General features: G+C 45.3%; 1 protein-coding gene across 4 annotated transcripts in view; it reads left to right on the top strand.

Annotated features, from left to right (window-relative positions):
* The window catches only part of SLC38A5 (solute carrier family 38 member 5), a 181,322-nt gene that overhangs the window by 105,297 nt on the left and 48,953 nt on the right, over positions 1-27,072 (top strand). For all 4 annotated transcript variants that reach the window (XM_030193955.1, XM_030193957.1, XM_030193954.1 and 1 more), the window contains 2 exons: positions 20,731-20,953; positions 23,660-23,741. In XM_030193955.1, coding sequence (XP_030049815.1) covers positions 20,844-20,953; positions 23,660-23,741 — 192 coding nt within the window. In that variant the 5' untranslated portion in view covers positions 20,731-20,843. The remainder of the gene's footprint in view (positions 1-20,730; positions 20,954-23,659; positions 23,742-27,072) is intronic.

Raw genomic sequence — 27,072 nt, 5'->3', positions numbered from 1 at the left:
CAGTCAGGTTTTCAGGATATCCACAATGAATATTCATGAGAGAGATTTGCAGGCACTTCCTCCACTGTATTGAAATCTCTCTCACGAATTTTCGTTGTGGATATCCTGAAAACCTGACTGACTGGGGTGCCAACAGGAGCAGTGTTTGGGAACCACTGCTGTTTACTGATGATTCTTTGAGTTTGTCTGGTTGTCAGGACCTCTCATATTTGTTTTCACTGAAACTTGCTCTTTGTTGCTTCCCAGAGGCTGCTGCCCAAGCAGTGTACCTAGTCTGCCTAATGTGTCAGGAATCCAGATAGGGTTAAATCGTTAGTGGACCTCCACTATAACTTATATCCAGTAGCGGCAGTCAGCAGAGGACCCTGTGAGTCAGTGAAAGTTCATAGGCCCCTGGCCCCCTCTCCTCCTGTGTGGGCTTCCTGTTATACTGGAAATCCATGCAGAGTACTGAGGTCCATGCAGAGTACTGAGGTTTAAAAGCCCAAAGGGCCCTGTGCCAGCACTGCTGCAGCTGCTGTCTTCATGCTATGGATAAAATAGTGCGGTAGCCACGTCAGTCCACTTTAAAGGAAAATAAATAAATGGAAAAATGATACCATTTTATTAGACTCATTTTATACAGTTTCTGGACTAGCTTTCAGAAGCCAAAGCCTCGTTTCTTACAACAGGACAATATGAACAAAGTTGACAATATCAGAATATGTATATACGTACTTTCTGGCTAGTTTTCAAAGACAAAAGTGAGCCAAATAGTTTCTCATTGAGAATTTGCTACAAAAGTGACTACATTACTGCAGAGCATGGAACTGGGCTAAAAGTGCAATACTTGTTTTTTTTTTTTTTTTACTTCCCACCAACCCAACAACTCCCTCTGCTCCCCACCCCAAGTAAGCCTCTTTTAATCTGATTAAAAGTGTGTAAATTGTGAAAGCTCACACATACTTCTAGCCACTCTGCAACTGACAGATTTCAGCCAGGGAGAGACATATTAGCTTTTGTCTCGCTATGGTAGCAGGATTATGTTGTAGGGTGTGGTGAAATATATGGGGTCTTTGAGCTGTAACTTATTGGACATGTGAATTGTATATCTCTCTCGATATAGTACAATGTGTCTGTCACATGGGTCTGTCTTGTACATGTTTGGATTCTGGGAGATGTTAAAGTTGGGATGCTATGTTATAGGGTATGAGGGGAGATATTAAGAGGCTAATTTTACAACTGAATACTGGCAGCCAAATTCATAATTGCAAGAAACTAGAAGCCTCCAGAAACCCCTCATTATAGAATATGGGTCTGTAAAGGAACTGTCTGATTTTACATGTCTTGAGATATCTTTCAGAAGAGATGGAAGCTATTCCAGAGGTATTTGAGTGAGGGAGAAGGGGAATGATAAGTAAAGAAGACACTGACTGAGTGTTTCCATGCTCTCTGCCTGTGATCAGGATAATTTGGATGGAGGACAACCAAACAGTAATACACTAACATTTAAAAATTATTGTGTTAAACATTGTTGTTTTTTCACTGGTCAAAATGTGTTTGGAAGGTTAGCAGTCTACTCTGAGCTGGGAAGCCATATTGGTATGAATCAAGACAATGCTGGAGAATGAAGGAAGATGTAGTCGTTGGCTAGGGGAATATGGAAGAGTGCGGGCAGAAAGATGCAGGGTGAGAGGTTTGGGAGGTTGAATGGAAGGGCTCGGCTCAAGAGGGATAATGGGTACTGGCCAACTGCTATGAAAAATGTCAATTACTATTATATGTGAGACTAGCGGACAGTGTTAAATTTAATAAAAACTAAGAGGCCCTTTTACTATGCTGTGCTAGTAAATGGGCTTAGTGGGTTTTTCCTGCACGCTAATCTCATTTGTAACGCCTTTTTCTATTTGTCATTTATGTCTTGTGCTAATGTTACCATTAGCGTGCAGCCATTTAAAAAAAAACAATTAACACGGGAGCCCTCACCACCTCCTGTTTAGGGGGCGATAAGGACTCCTGTATTAACCCTGCAGTAACCAGTTAGCACGTGTGCTAATGTGCACACACGCTAAATGGTTACTGTTTCCATGCTTACTCTCTGCCCATTCCCTGGCCATGCCACGCCTCCATAAAAAAAATTAAATTCTGCATGCTTATTGTGTGAAGATGGCAAAACGTACATAGGACACTTTAGCGTATCCTGCATTAGGCCATTTTTGCTGCATTAGGCATGTGTTAGCACCAGGGCTTCTTTTGAGGGGGTACTTGGGGGTACTGAGTACCGGCACCTTTTCTATTGTCTGCTAAAATTGACCCATGGTCCCCAAGTTTTAATGAAAGCGCTCAGGCTCTACATACCAATTCTGCCTTGTCATAGATTCTGTGACTAGTTGCAGGGGGCCTGGCTATTGTGGGGTGGGTCCCTTAGTGATCACCCCACCCCTGAAAGGGTGGCCTGGTATTTGAGTACCGGCACCTTTTTCACTAGAAAAACTGCACTGGTTAGCACCTAACACAGCTTAGCAAAAGGGCCCCTAAGATTTAAAACAAAACAAAACAAAACAGGGCTTCCTAAACTCATGATAGGGACCCCACAGCCAGTCAAGCTTTGAGGATATTTACAATGAATATACATTATGTAGATCTGCATGCACTGCCTCCATTCTGTGCAAATTAAGCTTAAGCATATTCCTTATGGATATCCTGAAAAGCTGGCCAGCTATGGGGGTCCCTAAAACAGGCTATCTCCATATGTTTTATGATGAAGATTGCTGCCCATTTGAGTAGCTGCCTTCTGGACTAGCTCCAGCCGGTTTTGTACACAGTATTCCAAATGAGGTCTTACCAGAGACTTATAAAGAGACATTATCATATCTTTTTTCCGGCTGGTCATTCCTTTCCCTGTGCACCAAAACATCCTTTTGGCTTTTGCTATTGCTTCTGTCTATCTTAAGATTATCAGATACATACACCCACAGGTCCCCCTCACCTTTCACGTACAGAAATACTTTACCCCCTAGACCGGTGGTTCCCAAACCTGGTCCTGGAGGTACCCCAGCCAGTAGGTTTTCAGGATATCCTCAATGAATATTCATGAGAGAGATTTACATGCAGTGGAGACAGTGTGTATGCAAATCTCTCTCATGATTATTCATTGTGGATATCCTGAAAACCTGACTGGCTGGGGTGTCTCCAGGACCAGGTTTGGGAACCACTGCCCTATACTGTACCATTCCCTTTGGTTTTTGCTGCCCAGATCACTGTGCCCTCTAAGCTGAACAGGAGTCCTCCAACTCCACTGTTGACACTAGGGGGTAGTGCTTCAATGTTGTGTTTTCAGTTGCTAGGGAAAGGCAGGTTCCCTGGAGTCCAGCAGAGCTTGCCTGTCCCTCACTATTGAAAATGTAATAGTGATGCAGCACCACCCACTGGGCAAGTCTGTAGGTGGAGGACTTGTGCTCAGAGAGAGAACAGTGGCCCAGATGCATGATCCTACATAGTTGCACCATTAAATCTTAGCTCAAGCTATGCTAAGATCCTTCCTCGTCATTGAGGGTGTCTACCCTATTGCTGATTTTGGTATCATCCATAAACATGCAAACCTTTCCTAATAGACCTTTTACAGTATCACTTACAAAAATGTTGAAACCGACCCAAGGACTGATCCCTGTGACACACTCTTCAGAGTGAACTCCATTTACTAGAAACCTGTGTTGCCTCTCACTGAACCAGTTTGTAACCCAGTCAGTCATTTTAGGGTGCTTGCCAAGAGCGCTCAGGTTTTTTTTTTTTTTTTTTTATGAATTACCTATGTGGAACTGTGTCTAAAGACTTGTTGAAATCTAAGCATACAATATCTGTCTTTGTTTCCTGGTTCAACTCTCTGGTCACCCAGTCACAAAAATTGATCAGATTTGTCTGATAAGACCTGCCACAGGTAAAATAATGCTGTCTTCAGACTTCAATCTTGTAATCCACTGTATTTCAAAAACCACATCATCCTGTGTTTTAGCTGCAGTTCCATTAATTGACTCACCAGTGAGGTCAAACTAATTAGCCCGTAGTTCCCAGTCTTTCTTTTCCTACTTGTCTCCAATGCTCTGGGACCTCTTCTGTCTCTAAAGCAGCATTAAAAATGTCAGACTGTGTAACTGCCAGAACTTCTGTAAGTTCCTTCAGTACCCTTGGATGTATCCCTTCTAGCCCATGGCTTTTGTCTACTTTTAGTTTCGCTAGCTCCTCACAAGCACAGTCTTCTGAAAATCGTTCAAGTCCACCTCACTTCCATTCCTATATATGTTTGTCTTTATCAGTCCTGTTTTTAGCCCTCTCTCTGTGAACACCGAACAGAAATATTTGTTAGGTGTAACCCTTTTTCACTCAGATCAGTCTTAGGTAAGTTACTTTAAAAAATATGATAGGTTTTGTTGATGGGTCAGGATCAGGACCAGCATGCACTGGGGGACCATTGGCATTAGTCATCCACTCATTTTATGCTCTTCTGACATATAATAAACCATTCCAGGCTAAAATTTACTTAAATGTAAAATCTTTAAGCAAAAGGACAAAAATCTCTACAACAAAAATTGTATAGGCAATGGCAAAAAGGCACAAACTATTATTAATCACACAGTCTCTTATTTACTTCTTCAGGGCTCTCTACTTTTTGGAGACTCCTGAGAAAGTCTTTTACTATTGTACTCTATCGGGACTGATTCTTCCCAAGATGGAAGCGTCTCTGTCAATTTTTTAAAATCTCTGTAGATGAATGTTTCCCAAGTCCAGTCCTGAAGTACCCTTTGCCAGTCATGTTTTCAGGATATCCACAATGAATATGCATGAACTTTATTTGCATTCACTGCCTCTATTATATGCAAATCTTTTTTGTGCATATTCATTGTGGATATCCTGAAAACCTGACTGGCAAGGGGTACTCCAGGACCGGACTTGGGATACACTGCGTGTAGATTCCAGGGACTTCTTCCTTTATCCCTTCCTGTTTCTCAGTCCCAGAACTACTGTCGCCTCTTCAGTTTTCTCCTCCTGCACCCTCCCTTATCCTTCTCTGCAGGAATGGTGGTGTGCTGGTTCCCTTTACAGGCTTTTACACATGATGGCTAGTGCAGGGCCTCTGCAACTCTGTTATTTGCTCCATTCCTTTCTCCTCCAGGTAAGGTGACTGAGCTAGCCAAAGACCCTCTTCCTTTGCTATGTGGCACAATAGCCAGGGAAGCTGACACCAAGCACTGGGGTTTTATAACATCCAGTCCCCCCCCCCCCCCAAGTGGGGTCTCCTACCACCATTACTTTAGTAGTCAGAAGTGCCCTTCCCTTGTTAATTGGCTTAACAAGCTAATCAGAGTTGATAACAGCACTTAAGCAATAATGAGCACATTAATTGGCAATAATTAGAACTTACACACACAATTTGCTAAGCGCATTCTGTAATGAACTGCGCCTAAATTCTAATGCGCACAGTTCAAATGGGGCATGGCTATGGTTGAGGAAATGGGTGTTTTTCCCAAATTTACACATGCAGTTATAGAATATGGCCCAGTATGCGTAAATCTATGCACAGGGATTTAGGCCACGTCATTGTTTTAGGCACTAGGATTTCTGCCTAAGCGCATTCTATATACCGCGCCTAAATCTAGGCCCTCGCTTACACAATACACTTAGGCAGAAATCTTTACTGCGTTGATTTTTTAGGCGCCATATATAGAATCTTGCCCTCAGTGGGGTGGCAGCCCATCAGTTAGTCACTAGTTTAGCCCATCAAAATTCATCTAGCAGGGACAAGGCATTTGTTCCAGAAGCTGTGGGGATATTTACAAGTCAAAGTCAAGAGAGTCCAGTTCTTTAGTAGAGACACTAGAGGTCTCTAGCTGCCTTTGTTTTCCCTTTCCTTTTGAAAAAAAAAATTGGTGAGCAACACAGGGAGGTGATTTTTTTCTCAAAAACACACTGGGCCAAATTTTATAAATGGCACCTTAAAAGTTGGTACCGAAAAACCACACGGTTAGCGTGATTCTAGTTTATAGAATATGCTTGACTAAAATTTAGGCCACCTAAAACCAGGCTTAAATACCTGCGCCTAAATAGCTAAACTCAAGGCAAGTTCTTTGTATAGGTAAGCAACAGATAAGGAGCTGATCTAAGTTACAGTGTCTATAGCAAGCTAGTCCTGGTACAGAATGAGTGTATAGTCAGTCACCCTGTGTATTAAAGGCTTGGCAGAAGAGCCAGGCTTTCACCTGCTTCCTGAAGTAGAGGTAGTCTTGAGTTATACGTAGCCCCTCTGGGATTAAATTCCAGAGCGAAGGGGCTACTCCTGAGAAGGCTTACTGGTGGGGTATCACATTGTACAATTTCTTTTGATGAAGGTACAGATAGTGATGATCCCTGAGTGCACCTTAGAGGTCTCAAAGGCGTGTAAAGGGCTAACTTATTCTTAAGTACTCTGGTGACCCATTTTGCACTCAGTTGCCCAATATGCGACTGTCTTGCATAGCATCTACTTGCAAGGGGGGCATACACATAGATGGAGTATGAGCAGAGCTCCCACACGCATATAATTTATAGAACGCTATACATTACCCGCATCCCTGCTGCATTTAGACACCTGCACTTACACCTCCAGTTTCATAAAGTCATTTTCCCAGTGTGCCTGTAAAATTACACACATTCAGCCTGTACATGTGTAACTTTACCCAGACTGAGCAGAGGTGTTCCCCGAGGCAGGGTGGGGGCATGATTCACCCGTTTCTGTGACCATTAAACCAGAAAATTTGTGCTGTAGGGAGGCTCATGTGGTTCACACAAATAGTTGTGACTGAGCTGGTTGAAGAGGAAGAATTGACTTGAAGTGCAGCGATTCACTCTTTTTCTTCTCCTGCCACACTGGTCCCTTCAGTGGAGAGGGAGAGATCAGCTGATGTCTGATGAATGTGCCGTGGGGTGGGGGGGGGGGGGGGGCACAGCAAGATGAATGTGCCAAAGTCTAAAATATGACCTTTTTCTCTTCTGAATACTTTTCATATTTGGCAATCAGGTATAGTAAGTTCCACATCTCAATGTGGTTCAGCAATGTTGAGTTTTTCCAGGGTAGTAATATGACCTTGAGAGCCACTATATTCATGACCTTCAGTAAGGAGGCCTGGGGACCAGGCAGCAGGATGGAGAGACCTAGATTGCCTAAAAGGACAATATTGTGCGTGAGTTGTTCAGTGATGTGGAGAATTGAAGAAATAGTAGCCCAGACTTGTTGCCAATAAGCATGGAGTTGTGGGCAACAGTAGAGAACATGAGAAAGTGTGCCCTTCTCACTATTACATGACCAACAAATGCCAGATTTGGATAGTTTTAATTTTGAAAGTTTGTATGGGGTCCAGATTGCGCTGTACATAATAAAGTTGGATGGCAACAGTGTAGGATTTAATATTTGTTAGCCATAAACGTTCCCATTGATTATTGGTCAAGGTGAAATTTAAGTCTTTTCCCCAGACTCCTTCCATGCAAACTGGTTTATGATATTTGTGCTTTTGAAGAAGTTTGTACCATTTGGGTATTGCTTCTTTAGTAGTAGAGGTGGTGTTACAATAAGAAGAAAGCGAAGGAGTAGAATCCTGCAGAGTTGAGGATTTGTTAACTAATGTGAGGCAGTGAATGACTTGTATCCAGCAAAAATGTTTTTGGTTTGGCAATCTATAAAGATCTTGAAGTTTAACGAACAAGATCCCGTCACCATTCTGTTGAAGGTGTCACATTGACTATAGCCAAGATTTTGCCAAGACTTCCAATTTATGACTTTACCTTGAATTTTGTGCAACTTGTTATTCTAGATAGGAGAGTGAAGGGTTTGATTCCATGACACTTTTAAGCATTGTTCCACTTCTCTGATGGCCTCCACAGTGCTAATGGCAATGGTATCCTTTGCATTCTCCGAGGACAAGCAGGCTGCTTGTTCTCACGACTGGGGTTGACGTCCGCGGCAGCCCCCACCAACCGGAAGAAGCTTCGCGGGACGGTCGGCACGCAGGCCACGCCCACCGCGCATGCGCGGCCGCCATCCCGCCCGTGCGCGACCGCTCCCGCCAGTTACTTTTTTTCCGCGACTGAGAGAGTGGTGCGTTTGCCTCTCTCTCTGTTCAGCCGCCGGATTTTCGACCGCGTTTACGCGGATCGTCGCTTGGACCGTTCGGTTCCCTCTGTTTTTGTTTGTATTGTTTTAAAGAAAAAAAAAAAAAAAAAAAAAAGAAATTTTTTGCGCGTGTGGAGCACGCGCTCCCCTTTTTCCCTCGCTTTCTAGCGGGGACGCCACGTTGCGGCCTAGTGGCCGCTCGGTCGGTTGATTTTTTCGTGGTGTGATTTTAGCCACCATTGCCGACTTTGACTTCGCCGACGCGATTTTTCCGTCGATGTCCTCGAAGGTCCCGAGTGGATTTAAGAAGTGTGGTCGCTGCGGCCGGCCGATCTCGCAGACCGACACCCACGCTTGGTGCCTCCAGTGCCTCGGGCCGGAGCACAATCTCAAGTCGTGCGCTTTGTGTCTCGGTCTCCGGAAACGGACTCAGGTTGCGAGGCAAGTTCTGCGGGACCGTCTTTTTGGAACTTGCGCTGGCCCCTCGACGTCGACCTCGACGGCATCGGTATCGAAGGCCGGTTCTTCGGTACCGGTATCGATGCCCGAGACATCGGCACCGATGGCAGCGACCCCAGGAGAACAGGTCCCGTTGGCCCGCCGGTCCGCCGGTGAGAGTGGGGTTGAGAGGCCGCGTGGGCAGTCGGCCCCGGTCACTCCCTCAACTCGTGAGCCACGGACCGAACCCTGTCGGACCCGGTACCTCGAGACCGAGGGGGATCGACCTCCTCCTCCTCCATGCCCTCCGGCGCCGGTGACGTGCACCGGAAAAAAGATAAGAAGCGCCGTCACCGGGAGCCCTCGGTGCACCCTGAAGAGGAGTCGACGCCGAAGCGTCATCGCAGAGAGGAGAGATCTCCGTCGGTGGTGGAGGTACCGACGCGTCGGGGTTCCGGCACCTCGGTGCCGTCTCCTGGCCCCCAGCAGCTTCTGGCACCGACACCCTTACCGGCCCCACCGCCTTTCCCGGCAGCGGGCCTGGACGAGTGCCTCAGAGCCATCCTTCCGGGGATCCTGGAAGGGCTGATGCGCCAGGCTGTGCCGGCGTCGGGGGTGCTTGCGCCCCCGGCGCCGATGACTGTGGCGCCGGCGAGCTCTAGCCCGGCGCCGGGGCTGTCGACACCGCCGCCGCTTGCGGTGCCGGTCTCGACCGCCACGCAGGTGGAGTCCCCGTCGACGTCGATGGAGGGAGCTCCGTCCCCGCCGGCGCGGGAGTCCACCGCTCGACGACACCGAGACCTTGGTGCCTCGACGTCGAGCCGGGCCCGGTACCGGACTCAGCTACATGAGCTAATGTCCGATACCGAGGATGAGGACTCGTGGGGGGAAGAGGAGGACCCGAGATATTTCTCCTCAGAGGAGTCTACGGGCCTTCCCTCGGACCCCACGCCGTCACCGGAGAGGAAGCTCTCACCTCCTGAGAGTCTCTCCTTTGCCTCCTTTGTGCGGGATATGTCTATAAGCATTCCCTTTCCCGTGGTCTCTGTGGAAGAGCCGAGGGCCGAGATGCTCGAGGTCCTCGACTATCCATCACCACCTAGAGAGTCCTCCACGGTACCGCTGCACAATGTCCTGAAGGAGACGCTGCTTCGGAACTGGGTGCGACCACTAACTAACCCCACCATTCCCAAGAAAGCAGAGTCCCAGTACAGGATCCACTCTGACCCAGAGCTCATGCGGCCCCAGTTGCCCCATGACTCAGCGGTCGTGGATTCTGCTCTCAAGAGGGCACGGAGTTCGAGGGATACCGCCTCGGCGCCCCCGGGGCGGGAGTCTCGCACTCTGGACTCATTTGGGAGGAAGGCCTACCAATCCTCCATGCTCGTGACCCGCATCCAATCTTACCTGCTCTATATGAGCATCCACATGCGGACCAATGTGCAACAGCTGGCGGACCTGGTCGATAAGCTCCCGCCGGAGCAGTCCAGGCCTTATCAGGAGGTGGTCAGGCAGCTGAAGGCGTGCAGAAAGTTCCTGTCCAGGGGGATTTTTGACACCTGTGACGTGGCATCTCGTGCTGCGGCCCAAGGTATAGTGATGCGCAGGCTCTCATGGCTGCGCGCCTCTGACCTGGACAACCGCACCCAGCAGAGACTGGCTGACGTCCCTTGCCGGGGGGATAATATTTTTGGCGAGAAGGTCGAGCAGATGGTTGACCAACTGCATCAGCGGGAAACCGCTCTCGACAAGCTCTCCCACCGGGCGCCTTCAGCACCCGCCCCCGCGGGCGGGCGTTTTTCCCGGGCTCGGCAGGCTGCACCCTATTCTTTTGCGAAGCGTAGGTACAACCAGCCGGCCCGAAGGCCTCGTCAGGCACAGGGACAGCCCCAGCGCGCTCGTTCCCGTCAGCAGCGTGCGCCTAAGCAGCCCCCTGCGCCTCCACAGCAAAAGCCGGGGACGGGCTTTTGACTGGATCCATGGGAACATAGCCGCCCTACAAGTGTCCGTACCGGACGACCTGCCGGTCGGAGGGAGGTTAAAATTCTTTCACCAAAGGTGGCCTCTCATAACCTCCGACCAGTGGGTTCTCCAAATAGTGCGGTACGGATACGCCCTGAATTTGGCCTCCCTGCCTCCAAATTGTCCTCCGGGAGCTCAGTCTTTCAGCTCCCATCACAAGCAGGTACTTGCAGAGGAACTCTCCGCCCTTCTCAGCGCCAATGCGGTCGAGCCCGTACCACCCGGGCAGGAAGGGCAGGGATTCTATTCCAGGTACTTCCTTGTGGAAAAGAAAACAGGGGGGATGCGTCCCATCCTAGACCTGAGAGGCCTGAACAAATTCCTGGTCAAAGAAAAGTTCAGGATGCTTTCCTTGGGCACCCTTCTGCCAATGATTCAGAAAAACGATTGGCTATGTTCCCTGGATTTAAAGGACGCATACACTCACATCCCGATACTGCCAGCTCACAGACAGTATCTCAGATTCCGCCTGGGCGCACGGCACTTTCAGTATTGTGTGCTGCCCTTTGGGCTCGCCTCTGCCCCACGAGTGTTTACAAAGTGCCTCGTGGTGGTAGCGGCCTACCTACGCAAGCTGGGAGTGCACGTGTTCCCATATCTCGACGATTGGCTGGTCAAGAACACCTCGGAGGCCGGAGCCCTCCGGTCCATGCAGTGCACTATTCAACTTCTGGAGCTGCTGGGGTTTGTGATAAATTACCCAAAGTCCCATCTCCAGCCAACTCAGTCTCTGGAATTCATAGGAGCGCTGCTGAATTCCCAGACGGCTCAGGCCTACCTTCCCGAAGCGAGGGCCACCAATCTCTTGGCCCTGGCTTCGCAGACCAGAGCGTCTCAGCAGATCACAGCTCGGCAGATGTTGAGACTTCTGGGTCATATGGCCTCCACAGTTCATGTGACTCCCATGGCTCGTCTTCACATGAGATCTGCTCAATGGACCCTAGCTTCCCAGTGGTTCCAAGCCACCGGGAATCTAGAGGATGTCATCCGCCTCTCCACCAGTTGCCGCACTTCACTGCTCTGGTGGACCATACGGACCAATTTGACCCTGGGACGTCCATTCCAAATTCCGCAGCCCACGAAAGTGCTGACGACGGATGCATCTCGCCTGGGGTGGGGAGCCCATGTCGATGGGCTTCACACCCAGGGTCTGTGGTCCCTCCAGGAAAAGGATCTGCAGATCAACCTCCTGGAGCTCCGAGCGATCTGGAACGCACTGAAGGCTTTCAGAGATCGGCTGTCCTGCCAAATTATCCAAATTCGGACAGACAATCAGGTTGCAATGTATTACGTCAACAAGCAGGGGGGCACCGGATCTCGCCCCCTGTGTCAGGAAGCCGTCGGTATGTGGCGTTGGGCGTGTCGGTTCGGCATGCTTCTCCAAGCCACGTACCTGGCAGGCGTAAACAACAGTCTGGCCGACAGACTGAGCAGAGTCATGCAACCGCACGAGTGGTCGCTCCATTCCAGAGTGGTACGCAAGATCTTCCGAGAGTGGGGCACCCCCTCGATGGATCTTTTCGCCTCTCAGACCAACCACAAGCTGCCTCTGTTCTGTTCCAGACTTCAGACACACGGCAGGCTAGCGTCAGATGCCTTTCTCCTTCATTGGGGGACCGGCCTCCTGTATGCTTATCCTCCCATACCTTTGGTGGGGAAGACCTTACTGAAGCTCAAGCAAGACCGCGGCACCATGATTCTGATAGCGCCCTTTTGGCCCCGTCAGATCTGGTTCCCTCTTCTTCTGGAGTTGTCCTCCGAAGAACCGTGGAGATTGGAGTGTTTTCCGACTCTCATTTCGCAGAACGACGGAGCGTTGCTGCACCCCAACCTTCAATCCCTGGCTCTCACGGCCTGGATGTTGAGGGCGTAGACTTCGCTGCGTTGGGTCTGTCTGAGGGTGTCTCCCGGGTCTTGCTTGCCTCTAGGAAGGATTCCACTAAAAAGAGTTACTTTTTCAAGTGGAGGAGGTTTGTCGTTTGGTGTGAGAGCAAGGCCTTAGAACCTCGTTCTTGCCCTGCACAGAACCTGCTTGAATACCTTCTGCACTTATCAGAGTCTGGCCTCAAGACCAACTCAGTAAGGAATCACCTTAGTGCGATTAGTGCTTACCATTATCGTGTGGAAGGTAAAGCCATCTCTGGAGAGCCTTTAGTCGTTCGATTCATGAGAGGCTTGCTTTTGTCAAAGCCCCCTATCAAGCCTCCTACTGTGTCATGGGATCTCAACGTCGTCCTCACCCAGCTGATGAAACCTCCTTTTGAGCCACTGAATACCTGCCATCTGAAGTACTTGACCTGGAAGGTCATTTTCTTGGTGGCAGTTACTTCAGCTCGTAGGGTCAGTGAGCTTCAAGCCCTAGTAGCTGATGCTCCATATACTAAATTTCATCACAACAGAGTAGTGCTCCGCACTCACCCAAAGTTCCTGCCGAAGGTGGTGTCGAAGTTCCATCTTAACCAGTCAATTGTCTTGCCAACATTCTTCCCCAGGCCGCATACCCGCCCTGCTGAACGTCAGTTGCACACATTGGACTGCAAGAGAGCATTGGCCTTCTACTTGGAGCGGACACAGCCCAACAGACAGTCCGCCCAATTGTTTATTTCTTTCGACCCTAACAGGCTAGGGGTCGCTGTCGGGAAACGCACCATCTCCAATTGGCTAGCAGATTGCATTTCCTTCACTTACGCCCAGGCTGGGCTGGCTCTTGAGGGTCATGTCACGGCTCATAGTGTCAGAGCCATGGCAGCGTCGGTGGCCCACTTGAAGTCAGCCACTATTGAAGAGATCTGCAAGGCTGCGACGTGGTCATCTGTCCACACATTCACATCTCATTACTGCCTCCAGCAGGATACCCGACGCGACAGTCGGTTCGGGCAGTCGGTGTTGCAGAATCTGTTTGGGGTGTAAATCCAACTCCACCCTCCAGGACCCGAATTTATTCTGGTCAGGCTGCACTCTCAGTTAGTTGTTCTTCGTAGGTCAATTTCTGTTGTACCCTCGCCGTTGCGAGGTTCAATTGACCTGGGTTATTGTTTTGAGTGAGCCTGAGAGCTAGGGATACCCCAGTCGTGAGAACAAGCAGCCTGCTTGTCCTCGGAGAAAGGGTATGATACATACCTGTAGCAGTTGTTCTCCGAGGACAGCAGGCTGATTGTTCTCACCTACCCTCCCTCCTCCCCTTTGGAGTTGTGTGTTTCATATTTTATTGCTTGTCATTCAACTGGCGGGAGCGGTCGCGCAAGGGCGGGAAGGCGGCCGCGCATGCGCGGTGGGCGTGGCCTGCGTGCCGACCGTCCCGCGAAGCTTCTTCCGGTTGGTGGGGGCTGCCGCGGACGTCAACCCCAGTCGTGAGAACAATCAGCCTGCTGTCCTCGGAGAACAACTGCTACAGGTATGTATCATACCCTTTCATGTAGGTGAAGGAAGAGAAGGGAAGTACATAAGTATTGCCATACTGGGAAAGAACAAAGGTTCATCAAGCCTAGCATCCTGTTTCCAACAGTGTCCAATCCAGGTCACAAATACCTGGCAAGATCCAAAAAAAGTACAAAACATTTTATACTGCTTATCCCAGAAATAGTGGATTTTCTCCAAGTCCATTTAATAATGGTCTATGGACTTTTCCTTTAGGAAGCCGTTCAAACCTTTTTATTTTTATTTTTGCAAATTTTTTTTTACATCTTTTCAAGGTTATATACTTGATTCAGAAAGTGTTAATACATTTTAGAATTTACTAGGAAAATATAAAGTAATATAAATAAGTACTGTTTAAACACTCAAGTCCACCATAATATGGCTCTAAGATTTCAAAAACAGGAAAATCAAAAGGAAAATTGAAAAAGGTTATTCAGAACCTAGAAGGGACAGAAATTATTAATTAACTTGAACCCCTCTAGTTCTTTTAGAAGATATGAAAGATGTTAATTGTGAAGGGTCCAAAAAAACATATTTGCATGAATCAAAACATACGATACATTTGCAGGGAAACCTTAAATAGAAAACACCTCCTAATTGGAGAACAGCAGGTTTTAGTAACAAAAATTGTTTACGCCATTTCTGAGTTTCTTTTGTAATATCAGGAAACATATTTATTCTTAAGCCCAGGAATAATTTATCCCTGTCCTTAAAAAATAGACGAAAGAGCCACTGTTTGTCTGGAGTTAAAGCTACAGTTGCTATCAATGTTGCAGGTTGTATTGTTCTATTTCAGAAGTTTCCAAAAACGCTGTGAGGTCTAAGGAATGTTTATTTTCTTGAGGTAAATCCTTTTTTAAACTCCGCTAAGCTAACAGCCTTTACCACATTCTCTGGTAACGAATGCCAGAGTTTAATTACACGTTGAGTGAAGAAAAATTTTCTCCAATTCGTTTTAAATTTACTACATTGTAGCTTCATCGCATGCCCCTAAGTCCTAGTATTTTTGGAAAGCGTAAACAGACGCTTCACATCTACCCGTTCAACTCCACTCATTATTTTATAGACCTCTATCATATCTCCCCTCAGCCATCTTTTCTCCAAGCTGAAGAGCCCTAGCCGCTTTAGCCTTTCCGCATAGGGAAGTCGTCCCAATCCCTTTATCATTTTCGTCGCCCTTCTCTGTACCTTTTCTAATTCCACTATATCTTTTTTGAGATGTGGCGACCAGAATTGGTCCGTGACTCCTAACGTGGAACCTTGCATGACACAGCTATAATTTGGGTTCCTCTTTCCCACATGAATCACTTTGCAGTTGCTCACATAAAACGTCATCTGCCATTTAGGTGCCCAGTCTCCCAGTCTTGTAAGGTCCGCTTGTAATTTTTCACAATCCTCCCGCGATTTAACGACTTTGAATAACTTTCTGTCATCAGCAAATTTAATTACCTCATTAGTTACTCCCATCCCTAGGTCATTTATAAAATGTTAAAAAGCAGTGGTCCCAGCACAGACCCCTGGGGAACCCCACTAACTACCCTTCTCCATTGAGAATACTGACCATTTAACCCTACTCTCTGTTTTCTATCTTTTAACCAGTTTTTAATCCACAATAGAACACTACCTCCTAACTGTAAAGCATATTTATTCCACCACTCAAATTCAAAGATATGTCTTGGTGTCAGACCTGTGAGTTCTTGTACCAAGTAGAGTGCTGCCGAGCCCGGTACTCGGACCAAGTTATGCTTGGCAGGTGGACAACCCCGGGTTTCACCTGCGCTGACCGGGAATTCTTCCTCCATCGAGCACAAGGGCTCACATCTCCACTTGGCATGCCTGACACAGGCAGCAGGCAAGAGAGTGATCCAGGTACAGGCAGAGTCAGTAGGCAGTCAGCAGGTCAAGAGAGTAATCCAGGTATAGGCAAGGTCAGTAGGCAGGCAGCAGACACAAGAGTAATCCAGGTACAGGCAGAGTCAGTAGGCAGGCAGCAGACATGAGAGTAATCCAGGTACAGGCTAAGTCAGCAACGAAGAAAAAAGTAGAGGAGAAGCACACTACTGAGCAAGTAACACCTACCAAAGTAGAAGCCGAAGCAAGGAGTCTAGGGAGAGCTCAGCTGATAAAAGTGCTGGCGTCTGACATCAGCAGGGAGAAGGGGCACAGACATAGGACAAGAGCAGGGGAAGGAGGACCTGGAAGACCAATAGGAGAGAAGCAAGGGAAGCCAGGCAGAGAGAGAGCAGAGCCAGGTGCATGGAAGCAAAGCAATCAAGGAGCCTGCAGCCAGAGAAGAACTACATACACATGGCTCAGGGCTGTGCCAGTCAAGTATGTGTGTCGACGGGACCCTGTGCAGCCCAAGGATGCCACTTGCGTTGAGGTAGGGGACATGACACTAGGCTTCTAAATATTATTATAAGTATTACGTTCCAGCAAGAAGGGAAGCATGTTTGAGATGTAGATGATTTTTGGAGCTATCATCATCTTGATCATGTCAAGCCTTCCCCACCATGATAACTTGGGGGGGGGGGGGGGCATTTGGAAGTCAGTTCTTTAACAGTCTTTAAGAGGTGGTCGCTATTCAAATGTATTGTTTCTTCTATGGTCGGACCAAAAAGAATGCCCAAATATTTTAGCTTGTTCAGTGCCCACATAAATGCATAGGTGGCAACCTCTGATTGTATTTCAGGACAGTTAAGGGACATAAGCTCAGTCTTGTACTGGTTAAATTTGTATCCAGAGGACTTGGAGTAAGCATTTATTGTATCGAGGAGAAAAGGAATTGAGTTTGGTGTGACATAGAGCAGAATGTCATTGGCGTAAGGAGATAGATAGCTTTGTGGTCTTGGATAGAAGGGTTATTGCGTATCATTAAAAGCAGAGGTTCCAATGCTATATGGAAGAGCAAAGGCAACAAAAGAACCCTTGACTCATTCTTCTTGTTGGATGGAAGGTTTTGGATGATTTGTTGTTAATCCGTATGTTAGTAGTCAGCGATTGGTAAAGAATTTTAATGATGTTGATAGCTTGTTGTGAAAAGCCAAACCAGTAAGTGTTTGGAAAAGAAAAGGCCATTCAACAGGGTGAAAGGCCTTTTCAGCATCAGTCCAAGGACAACAGTGTTGTGGAAGCAGCAGCAGATAGAAGGTTAGCAAACAGTCTGGTATTATCATTGCAGGGCATTCGACCAAACATAAATCCGTTTTGGTCAGACTCAATTATTTTGGGTAATATAGTTTGCAAATGAGAGGCCAGAAGCTTGGTAAAGATCTTGGCATCAACATTTATTTATTATAACTCTGTACCAATTGAGGATGTCTTCCAGGTTTTGGTAATACAGTTATAGTTGCTTCTGTGAATGAGCTATGAACTGAATTGGTAGCAATCAAGTGGTCAAAAAAGAAAGCCATTTTGGGTACAAGTATCGACTAGAATGCAGAGAAAAATTCACCTGGGAGGCTGTCAGTCCCAGGTGTTTTGTGCTTGGCCATTCTTTTTATAGTGCATAATATTTCATCCTCAGGTGATGAGTTTGGTGAAGGATAGGTTCTCATGGGAGTCAATGACTTGATGAGGTAGGTCATGTAGAAAGTGGGTATCCAGTTCAGTAGATTTGGTTTGCATCGGATATAGTTCAGTGTAATAATCCTGAAAACAGATGAAGATTTTGGAGTCCTTGGTGACTAATTGCTGAGATGAGTTTTTGTTTGCCATAATATTTCTTTGACGTCAAATAATTAGCTAATAAATGTCCTGCTTTTATCATGTTCATCATGGTAGGTGGCAGCATGTTGAAAGGTAGATTTGGTAGCTCGTTTGCTTAATATAGTGTTATAAGTGTAATGAAATTTGTGCAGTGCTTCCAGGACATCCATGTCAGACGAGCTTTGATAATGATGTTTTTTCAGTCGTTTGATCTCACTTTCGAGATCATTGATTTCTTTTTCAGTCTTTCTCCGTATGTTGGCAGAGTAAGAAATGATCACTCCCCTTATATACGCTTTAAAGGCATCCCAAGTTGTGATCCAGTCTGTATCTTACACCATATTTAATTCAAAATAATCAGTGAGGGCAGATGACAAATAATCTTCAAGGCGATTTAATTCCTCCCTCTTGGATGAACCTGGTTTCTGTGAATATATTGCAAGATCTTATTAAGTTTGCTAGTTGCAAGGTTATGAGTGCGTGATCTGACACTGTTATGGCTTCAATTTCAGTATGTTGTACTTGCTGTAATAAACAGCTTGAAATAAGGAAACAGTCAATACAGGAGTAAGATGAATGAGGTGGAGAAAAGAAGGTATATGCTCTGTCATTAGGCTGAAATGCTCACCAAGGATCCACTAGATTTAATTGTTGAGCGATATCCATCAACTTGAACCAAAATCTACTTTTTTAAAAAGATGCTGCAGATTTCCTATCATAGTCCAGACTAATAATCATATTAATAGTCACCAGCTATAATTCAAGTGGTGATCCCCTTCAACAATAATCAAGTCAGCAATATTATTTGGGTGAATGTATCTGTTTATTATTAACACTCAATGTGATTTTAATCCATCTGCCAAAGGAGTCAGTAGCGTGGGATATAATTTTAATGTCAGGTATCCTTTCTATCAGCACCAGTTTGCCATTCTTTTTACCATCCTCAGGGGAATATAAGGGTGGAAAGGCCAAGTGAATTTAAGGGTATCAGTGGCAGACAGGTGTCTCTCTTGTATTAGCACAATGTCTGGTGAAAATTTAGACAAGTATGATAATATTTTAGTTCTGTTAATAGGGTTATGTATCCCTTTGGCATTGAGAGATATGCAAATGAAATGGAAATGGGACTTGATAATACAGCCTTTCTGAGGTTTTTGCAACTCTTTCTGAGGTTTTTGCAACTACATTCAAAGCGGTTTACATATATTCAGGTACTTATTTTGTACCAGGGGCAATGGAGGGTTAAGTGACTTGTCCAGAGTCCCAAGGAGCTGCAGTGGGAATCAAACTCAGTTTCCCAGGATCAAAGTCCGCTGCATTAACCACTAGGCCATTCCTCCAAATATATACAAATAAGAGATTTTAGAACAAATTGCACAAACATGTTAATGTTATGCAAATAATCAAGCAGTAATAGACATTGAAAAAGATATATATAATATATCCATGTCTTACCTTGTGCCCATACATAAAGAGGGTGTACAGGCAAAACATACTGTGGGTCAGCAAGACCAGCAGATGCAGCACAGTGAAGGAGCTCAAATAGCAATCACCAAAAAATGTCATTAAACCAATGAGTTCTATCCTGCTATGAAGTAACTGGTATTATAGTAAAATACTAAGGTACATCACCACATAAGTAGCACATATATCACTAACTAATCAAACAATGTTTGCAGATATTAACAATGAGTGGATGAATTATAGTGAAAAAAAAGAAAAACCACAGATCAAACATGAACAGTATTAATAATGCTGAGGATTTTTTTTCCTTTCCTCACTTTCCCTGTGATTCAAATGTCATTGTCATCTGAGAGCTAGAGAGCTTATTTAGGCAGAGACACATACGCTTATCCAGATGGTAGTTATAATTATATTTGGTCAATAGAGCTGGTGCAATAGTTTCCAAATCGTCCGGTTCTGTGAAATCTTTTGTGTGGTTGTTAAGTTACCCTCATACAAGCAGGGTACAGAAGGCCATAACTGGCATTGATTTCTTTGAGGCAAGGTCTGAAGGCCAGCAGCTGTTTACGGCAGCATGCAGTGTTTTTACTCACATCAGAAACTATTAGTATTGTTTGACCTTCAAACTTCAAAGGGGTACTCATTTTTGCGCATTTAATGATAGTAACAGTTTGTGAGTACCGGAGTAGCTTGACCAGAATGGGTCTGGGATATTTAGCTTGCGCTGCATGATGTGAAGGCACAAGATGAGCTGCTTCAATCTCTAGCGCTTGTTCAAATTTCAGGTCCAGCAATGATATAAGGAAGGTATGCACAAACGTAGGGAGATCTGAACCCTCGAGCAGGCCGAGGATGTGAACATTCTATTTGCGGGCTGTATTGTTTGCATCATCTAGTTCGTGCTTCAGCGTGGCCACGTATTTAAAATGGCGTCATAAGTCTTTGATGCTGTCGTCAGTGGCTGCTTGTTTGTGTTCCACTGTGTCAACATGAGTGCGAAGCTGAGTAAGATCGTTTTAAAGAGATGCAATGTCCTCTTTAATTTCAGATATATCATCTTTTTTGTTAGCGAGGAGGTCTTTCGGGGCACTAACTTCCTCAAGTATTGTTTGGGCCATGCTGTCCTCTTGTTTACCTCCGTGCTGTTTAGATGGCGGTCGGGTCCTTTTTAGGGTGTTTGTTTCCCTTACGGGATTCCATTAGCACACAATATAGTGATTATAAAATCGATTTTGAGGGGTGATGAAACAGGATAAATTTGATTTTAATGGGTGATTTGCAGGAGTTGCTCTCCTATGCTACCATCAGCTCTGAAGCTCACTAGCGCCCCCATTAAATGTTGTTTCATAATAATACGTAAGCATGATGTCTAAATAAGTATGTAAAATTTCTCATTGAAATTCAAAGCGGTTGCTGAGAAAACTACAAAAAAACTCTAGGGAGTTACTTTTTTTTGTTTCACCCTGTATGTATGCATGAATTATTTTCAAATAGTTTGATCATTCCCCCAGCTTTCACTGTTTCTCTGGTTGATCTAATACCTCTGCTGTTCTCCTTTTTAGAAAGCTCTCCCTGAATTAAGGAAGACACAGGAGCAAAACATTAACCTCACTCCAACCCACATCTGCATCAAATCCAACAGGATTCAGAGCATTGCCTGCTTTCCTCATCCATCATGGAGAAAGATGATTCCACCATGGAACTGCAGAAAATGGGAGATATGGATGAGGCCCAGATGTTGAATGGAGGCAGCTTTGAAGTTGAAAAAACGCCACTGGAAGATGGGTAAGACCCTAAGGAAGAAACTTTCTCTGACCCACAGAGTGTATCTGTACCATTCCCTCTCTATTTTTTTTGTCTTGTCTCTTTATCTCTTCTGCCTTCCTCTTTGTTCATCTCTCTCTCTCTATCTCCTTATCGCTGTCGGAGCTAGTGCCAGGACACTGAATTCTGGTGGGTCCTCAGGACAAGGGGACTGGATCAAGCTGAATTTAAGTGGATACATTTTTGTTGAACTAACTTAGCATATTTCTTGACTAACTTTCAGAAGGTAAAACGTCCTTCCACAGGCCAGACCAGAATGAGCAAAAGACAATCCCACCCCCCACCCCACGATAATTAGCACTATTTAACCAGTCAGCAACAGCCACAGACCACTTAAATTGTTTAACCGGCTAACCGTGATTATACAGCAGGAGATAACTGGTTATTTCCATCACATATTCATGGTTAGTGCATAACAGCTAACCGGTTATATCACCGCATAATAGCAGTCCTGTCGTTAACTGCTAGGAACTTAACTGGTTAGCACTGATTGCCAGCTTAACCTGTTAGTTCCAGCAGCCAAAAATTAACCAAGAAATTCAATGCCGATCGCCGGATACGACGCAGCATTGAATTTCCAGGTTCAGCGCTGACCGCAGGTGTCACTTATGCGGGCTATCTCCCGCTGGCTGAACACCGACCCCAATATTACCAGACACAGAAGTGAATCATAAAAAGCAGCCTAAATTTTAGCAGACTTTCCTGCACTGGAAGCGATTCCATATCCAGATTAGTTGCATGCCTTAGCACTGAGAGTACATTCACATTAACAGCTTTTATTAGCACACATATTTTTATACACTGAAACCATCCCTTCATCCTAATTTTAGTGCATGTTATTACTTCAACCTCAAACTATGTAGAGTTTCTGCCAAGAAATGATATTTAAGAACCTTAGCAGTCAATACTAAAAAGGTTTGTTCAGCTGACTTCGAGTTAACTGAAAAGTCTTTATGGTTAAAATATCTCCCCACTAACCAGCTATAGTTTGTGTGGTTAACAGGCACAACATTTACCCAGGTAGAAAAGAGGAAACACTGGGGGGTATTCTTTGCCTGTGGCTAATGAGTGCTGATTGGACAACTAGCAGACTAAAAGTGAACTGGACAACTTCACCTGGCTAATTTTGGAGTGGATGTTCAGCTCCAGTGGTTATGGGCTGAATAACTGGATACATTTAACCAGGGGCGTAGCCAGATTTCGGCAGAAGGGGGGTCCAGAGCCCGAGATGAGGGGGCACATTTTAGCCCCCCCCCCCCCCCCCGCCAGCTGAGGTCCTCTTCTTCCGGCGCAAGGCTTCGTTCTGTTTCTGTGAGTCTGACGTCCTGCACGTTGTACGTGCAGGACGTCAGACTCACAGAAACAGAACGAAGCCTTGCGCCGGAAGAAGAGGACCTCGGCTGGCGGGGGTTGGGGTCCCCCGCCAGCAAAGGTAGCCGACGGCGGCAGTGGGGGAGGGTTGGCGGCAGGAGGGGAGGTCAAGAGGGTCATCGGCAGGGGGTCCAGGGCCAAATCTACGGGGGGCCCAGGCCCCCGTGGCCCCACATAGCTACACCACTGCATTTAACCAAAGTTGTTAGATTAGCTTTCTTCCTCAATGGCTTTTTGAATATGGGCAAAGGTAATGGGATTTGATATACCACCTTTCTGTGGTACAGTCAAAGTGGTTTACATTTATTATAGGCAGGTACTTTCTCTAGTGGGCTCTTAATGTGGAGGAGTGGCCTAGTGGTTAGGGTGGTGGACTTTGGTCCCGGGGAACTGAGGGACTGAGTTCGATTCCCACTTCAGGCACAGGCAGCTCCTTGTGACTCTGGGCAAGTCACTTAACCCTCCATTGCCCCATGTAAGCCGCATTGAGCCTGCCATGAGTGGGAAAGTGCGGGGTACAAATGTTTAAAAAAAAAAATGTGTGTGTTGTACCTGGGGCAATGTAGGGTTAAGTGACTTGCCCAGACTCACAAGGAGCAGTAGTGGGAATTGAACCCAGTTCTCCAGGTTCTCAGCCCATTGCACTAACTACTAGGCTACTCCTCCACTCATATGTAGATACTCCAGAGCAGGGTTCCCATCCCAGTCCTCGGAACACACCCAGTTAATGAAGTTTCCAGAAAATCCACAATGAGCATGCATGAGATAAATCTACGTGCACTGCCTCCACTGCATAATCTCATACATATTCATTGTGAGTATCCTGAAAACTTGACTGGCTGGGTGTTCCGCAATTTTCAAATACCTCAGAAATATAAATAACGCACAGACATTTTCAGCGGAAAAGCTTAAAGATGGTGAATTGATGAGCAACTTCAGGAAATATACTGCAACCTCCGGGGGAGGTGGTGGTTGCAAATACATTATCAGAATTCAGTAAAGGAGTAAGGGTTGTGAGTTGTGTGGAGGTGAAGATAGAGCCAGAGATTAAGTAGGGCCTGAGGCACCACAGCAGGAAGGAAATTGAGCAGAGACTAGATAGTGCATGTGGTCTTTCTCGGCCCTAATTTTCTGTGTGTCCTGTGTCTTGGCAGCTGGACAGTGTCATAGAGAAAACATTGGAATCCAGAACTAGCGAAACTAATTCATATGATGTGTTCAAAGTTAAACTGGCTGACCCAGTGCATGAATGTGTAATGGCTATCTCTCAACTCTCTCTCTTTTTTTTTTTTTTAGATATGATGCAGAGGAATCAACCACGGCTGAACAGGAGGAGTTCCTCCCACACGCAGCCAGCAAGAAGACACAGTTCACTGATGTAAGAGGGCAGGGAGCGGCACAGACAAAACCAGCTTAAGAGAGCAAATGGGATCTGGCATTATGGCACAGCACATATATACACAAGCATGTTCACATATAGCACTCGTTCCCAAACCTGGTCCTGCTAGTATTCTAAGGCAGTGCTTCCCAAACTGTGGGTCAGGACCCCAAAAGGGGTCACACATGCTGCATAGGGTCACGACCTGGGCAGGCATTACTGGACGATGTCACCGAAACCACAATTATGAGATCGCAGCCACAATTAGACACACTTTTATGGAGTTGCCGTCTTTGGGGGCAGTTCTATAAGTGAGCGCATCCATTTAGGCATTCCAATGTCACACAGTGAGAATCTATTCTATATTTATTTATGCATTTTTGTATTCCACTGTTATCCAAAAACAAATTTTGCTTCAAAGTGGCTTACAATTTACATTTTGGTGGAGTTACAATAGCGTTGTGCAATGTGGAGACGGCATCTATAGTTCGTGTGGTTATTCATAGAGTTTTTGAAGATAGATTTGAAGAGGAGAAGGTAGTGGTAGCTTTTGTGTTCAGCTGTAGAGTTTTGGCGATGTTTATTCATATAGCTTTTGAAGGTTAGATTTGAAAGGAAGGCGACGATATCGTTGTGATTAGCTATAGAATTTTTTGAAGAGGTAGGTTTTTATTTCTTATCTGAATCGGAGGAGATTTGTGATGCTTGTTATGGTTTTCGGTATCGAGTTCCACCATTTGGAACCCTGATAGCTTAATCCTGCTGTGTAGATAGTTTTGTAGATGGTGTTTTTGCAGTTGGGTAGATGTAGGAGGAGGTAGTTTCTGTTTACTGGGCTGGCATTTCTTGAGGATAGTTCAATCATGTTAAGCATATATTCAGGTGCGAATCCAAATAGTATCTTGAAGATTAGGGTGCTCGCTTTGAAAAATATTCTTGCCTTGACTGGTAGCCAATGTAGTGTTTCAAGCAGTGGGGTTGCACTTTCGTATTTTGATTTCTTGAAAATCAGTCTTGTTGCCGTGTTTTGGACTGTTTGCAGTGATTTTAGTGTGTTTTCCTTGCACCCTACGTATGCTGCATTGCAGTAGTGTAGTTGCAATAGTATTGTTGATTGGACCAGTATCCGGAAATTTTCTAGGGAATTAGTCTCTTATTCTTCTCAGTTTCTTTAGTGTTCTGAAGCATTTTGATGTTACTGCTGATATTTGATTGTCCAGTGTTAGATGTTTGTCGAGAATGATTCCTATTATTTTAAGTTGTATTTTGAAGTGGTATGTTTGTTGGTTGATTGTGAATTTTTGGTAGGATGTGGGGCTGTGTGGCTGGATAGTACTAGGAATTTCGTTTTGTCTCTGTTTAGTTTGAGTTTGAAAATTGTTGCCCATTCTTCCATGAGATCCGATCTTTTTTTTTTTATTTTGTCCTTTATGTTTGTGATATTGTTTTGGAAAGGTATGAAGATTATGTCGTCTGCATTAATTCCAGTTTTTTTTCTGAGTGGCGCCATCATTACATTGAACAGTATTGGTGATCCCTGTGGTACCCCGCACTCAGAGATCTATGAGGCTGATGTTTGGTTGGACATCTTTACAACGTAGGATCTGGTCTTTAGGAAGCCATTGAACCATGTTGCCATTTTACTGCTGATTCCTTTGTTATCGAGCAGTGTCATTAGTGCGGTGTGGTCTACTAGGTCGAACACACTTGACATGTTGAATTACAGTAGTAATATGTTTTGTCCTTGGCATATTATGCTTCTGAAATTCGTTATCAGGGTGGTTATGACTGTTTCAATGCTGTGTTGTGGTCTGAAACCTGATTGGGATTTACGAAGAACTGAGAATTTTGTCAAGTATTCCGTTAGTTGCTGTGTTACTAGACTTTCCATCGTTTTGATCTGGTAGTGCTATATAAATGTTATTATTATTATTAGTAGTTGTGGTATTGAGGCTACTGGTCTACAATTTGTGATATCACTGATCTTACTGGTAGTGTTTTTGGGGATAGGTGTGAGTACTATGTTGCCTTTGTCTTTTGGAAATTGACCTCTTTCAAACATGTATGTGATGTGTTTGGTGAGGTACTTGATGAACCAGTCTGGTGGGTTTTAGATCATGTAGTTGGGGCATTTGTCAAGTAGGCAATATGCATGCGTGTATTTTATCAATAGTATCTTTACTGTGTCTAGTTGGGGTGATTTGAACGTGGTCCATATTCTGTCTGCTGCGGTGTGGTTGTCATGTGTTTCGCAGTACTGTAGGTAGTCTGTGATGTTTATTTGTGGTTTTGCAATGTTTGATCTTGTGTTTCTTATTTTATTTTTGAAGTATTATCAAGCTTGTCTGCAGTTGGTGGTATTTCAGTTGTTTTCAATAGTTTGTTCATGAGTTTGAATATTTTTTTCATATTGTTCTGGTCGAGGTTCGTATATGTACTGTAGTGTTCTGCTTTTGTTTTCTTTATGCTGTTTGTGTATGTACTTATGGCTTTTCTCCATATGGTTTTGTTTGCTTCTGTTTTGTTTTTGGCCCATGCTCCTTTGAGTTTCCTACAGAGTTTCTTCATGTGTAATAGTTTGTCATTAAACCAGGGATGTGGTTCTTTTTTTATTTTTGTGTTTGTTTTGAGTGGTGCTATTTTGTTTAGTGTGTTTTCTCTTGTTTCGTCCAAGTTTCTCATGAAGTGTTTATCCTTGGGTGATATGTCATTGAGTTCATTTATTGTTATCCAGAATATGTGGTTGTCTGCTTTTCTTCTGGTTGTGATTGTGTGTGACTCTCTTTTCTTGCTGCTTTTTTCCATTGTAGTGTGAAAGTGAGCTTGCTGTGGTCTGACCATGGTACCTCTTCCCATGTGTGGTTTGTTAATATGTAGTTGTTACTCGTTGAGAATCTGTGGGCTACTATGTCTAATTGGTGTCCTTTTGTGTGCGATGAGGCTCCTTGTGCTGTTATGAAGTTCCATTGGTTTATGAAGTTCATTAGTGTTCTGGTGTTTGTGTCATTTTATTTTATTTTTGTTACATTTGTACCCCGCGCTTTCCCACTCATGGCAGGCTCAATGCGGCTTTTGTTTTTCTAGGTGCAGGTTTATGTCACCTATTAATAGGACATTTGGGTGTTTGGTGCAGATTTTTTAGATACGAAGAGTGTGAAATCATCTTGGGCATTTGTCCAGCTTCCTGGAGGGTGGTAGAATAATGTGATGCATAGTTGGTCAGTTAGTGTTTTTTCAGTGATTTTGCATGCCAGGATTTTGATTGTTGAGGATGAGTGTTTAGCGACAGGTTCTGCTGTGAAGGAGGATTTGTATATTATTGCAACGCCTC

This window comes from Microcaecilia unicolor, chromosome 2 (genome assembly GCF_901765095.1).
Source record: "Microcaecilia unicolor chromosome 2, aMicUni1.1, whole genome shotgun sequence".
Taxonomy (NCBI): Eukaryota; Metazoa; Chordata; class Amphibia; order Gymnophiona; family Siphonopidae; genus Microcaecilia; species Microcaecilia unicolor.
The sequence above is the reverse complement of the archived record's forward strand: the minus strand, read 5'-3'. Positions and strand labels throughout refer to the sequence as shown.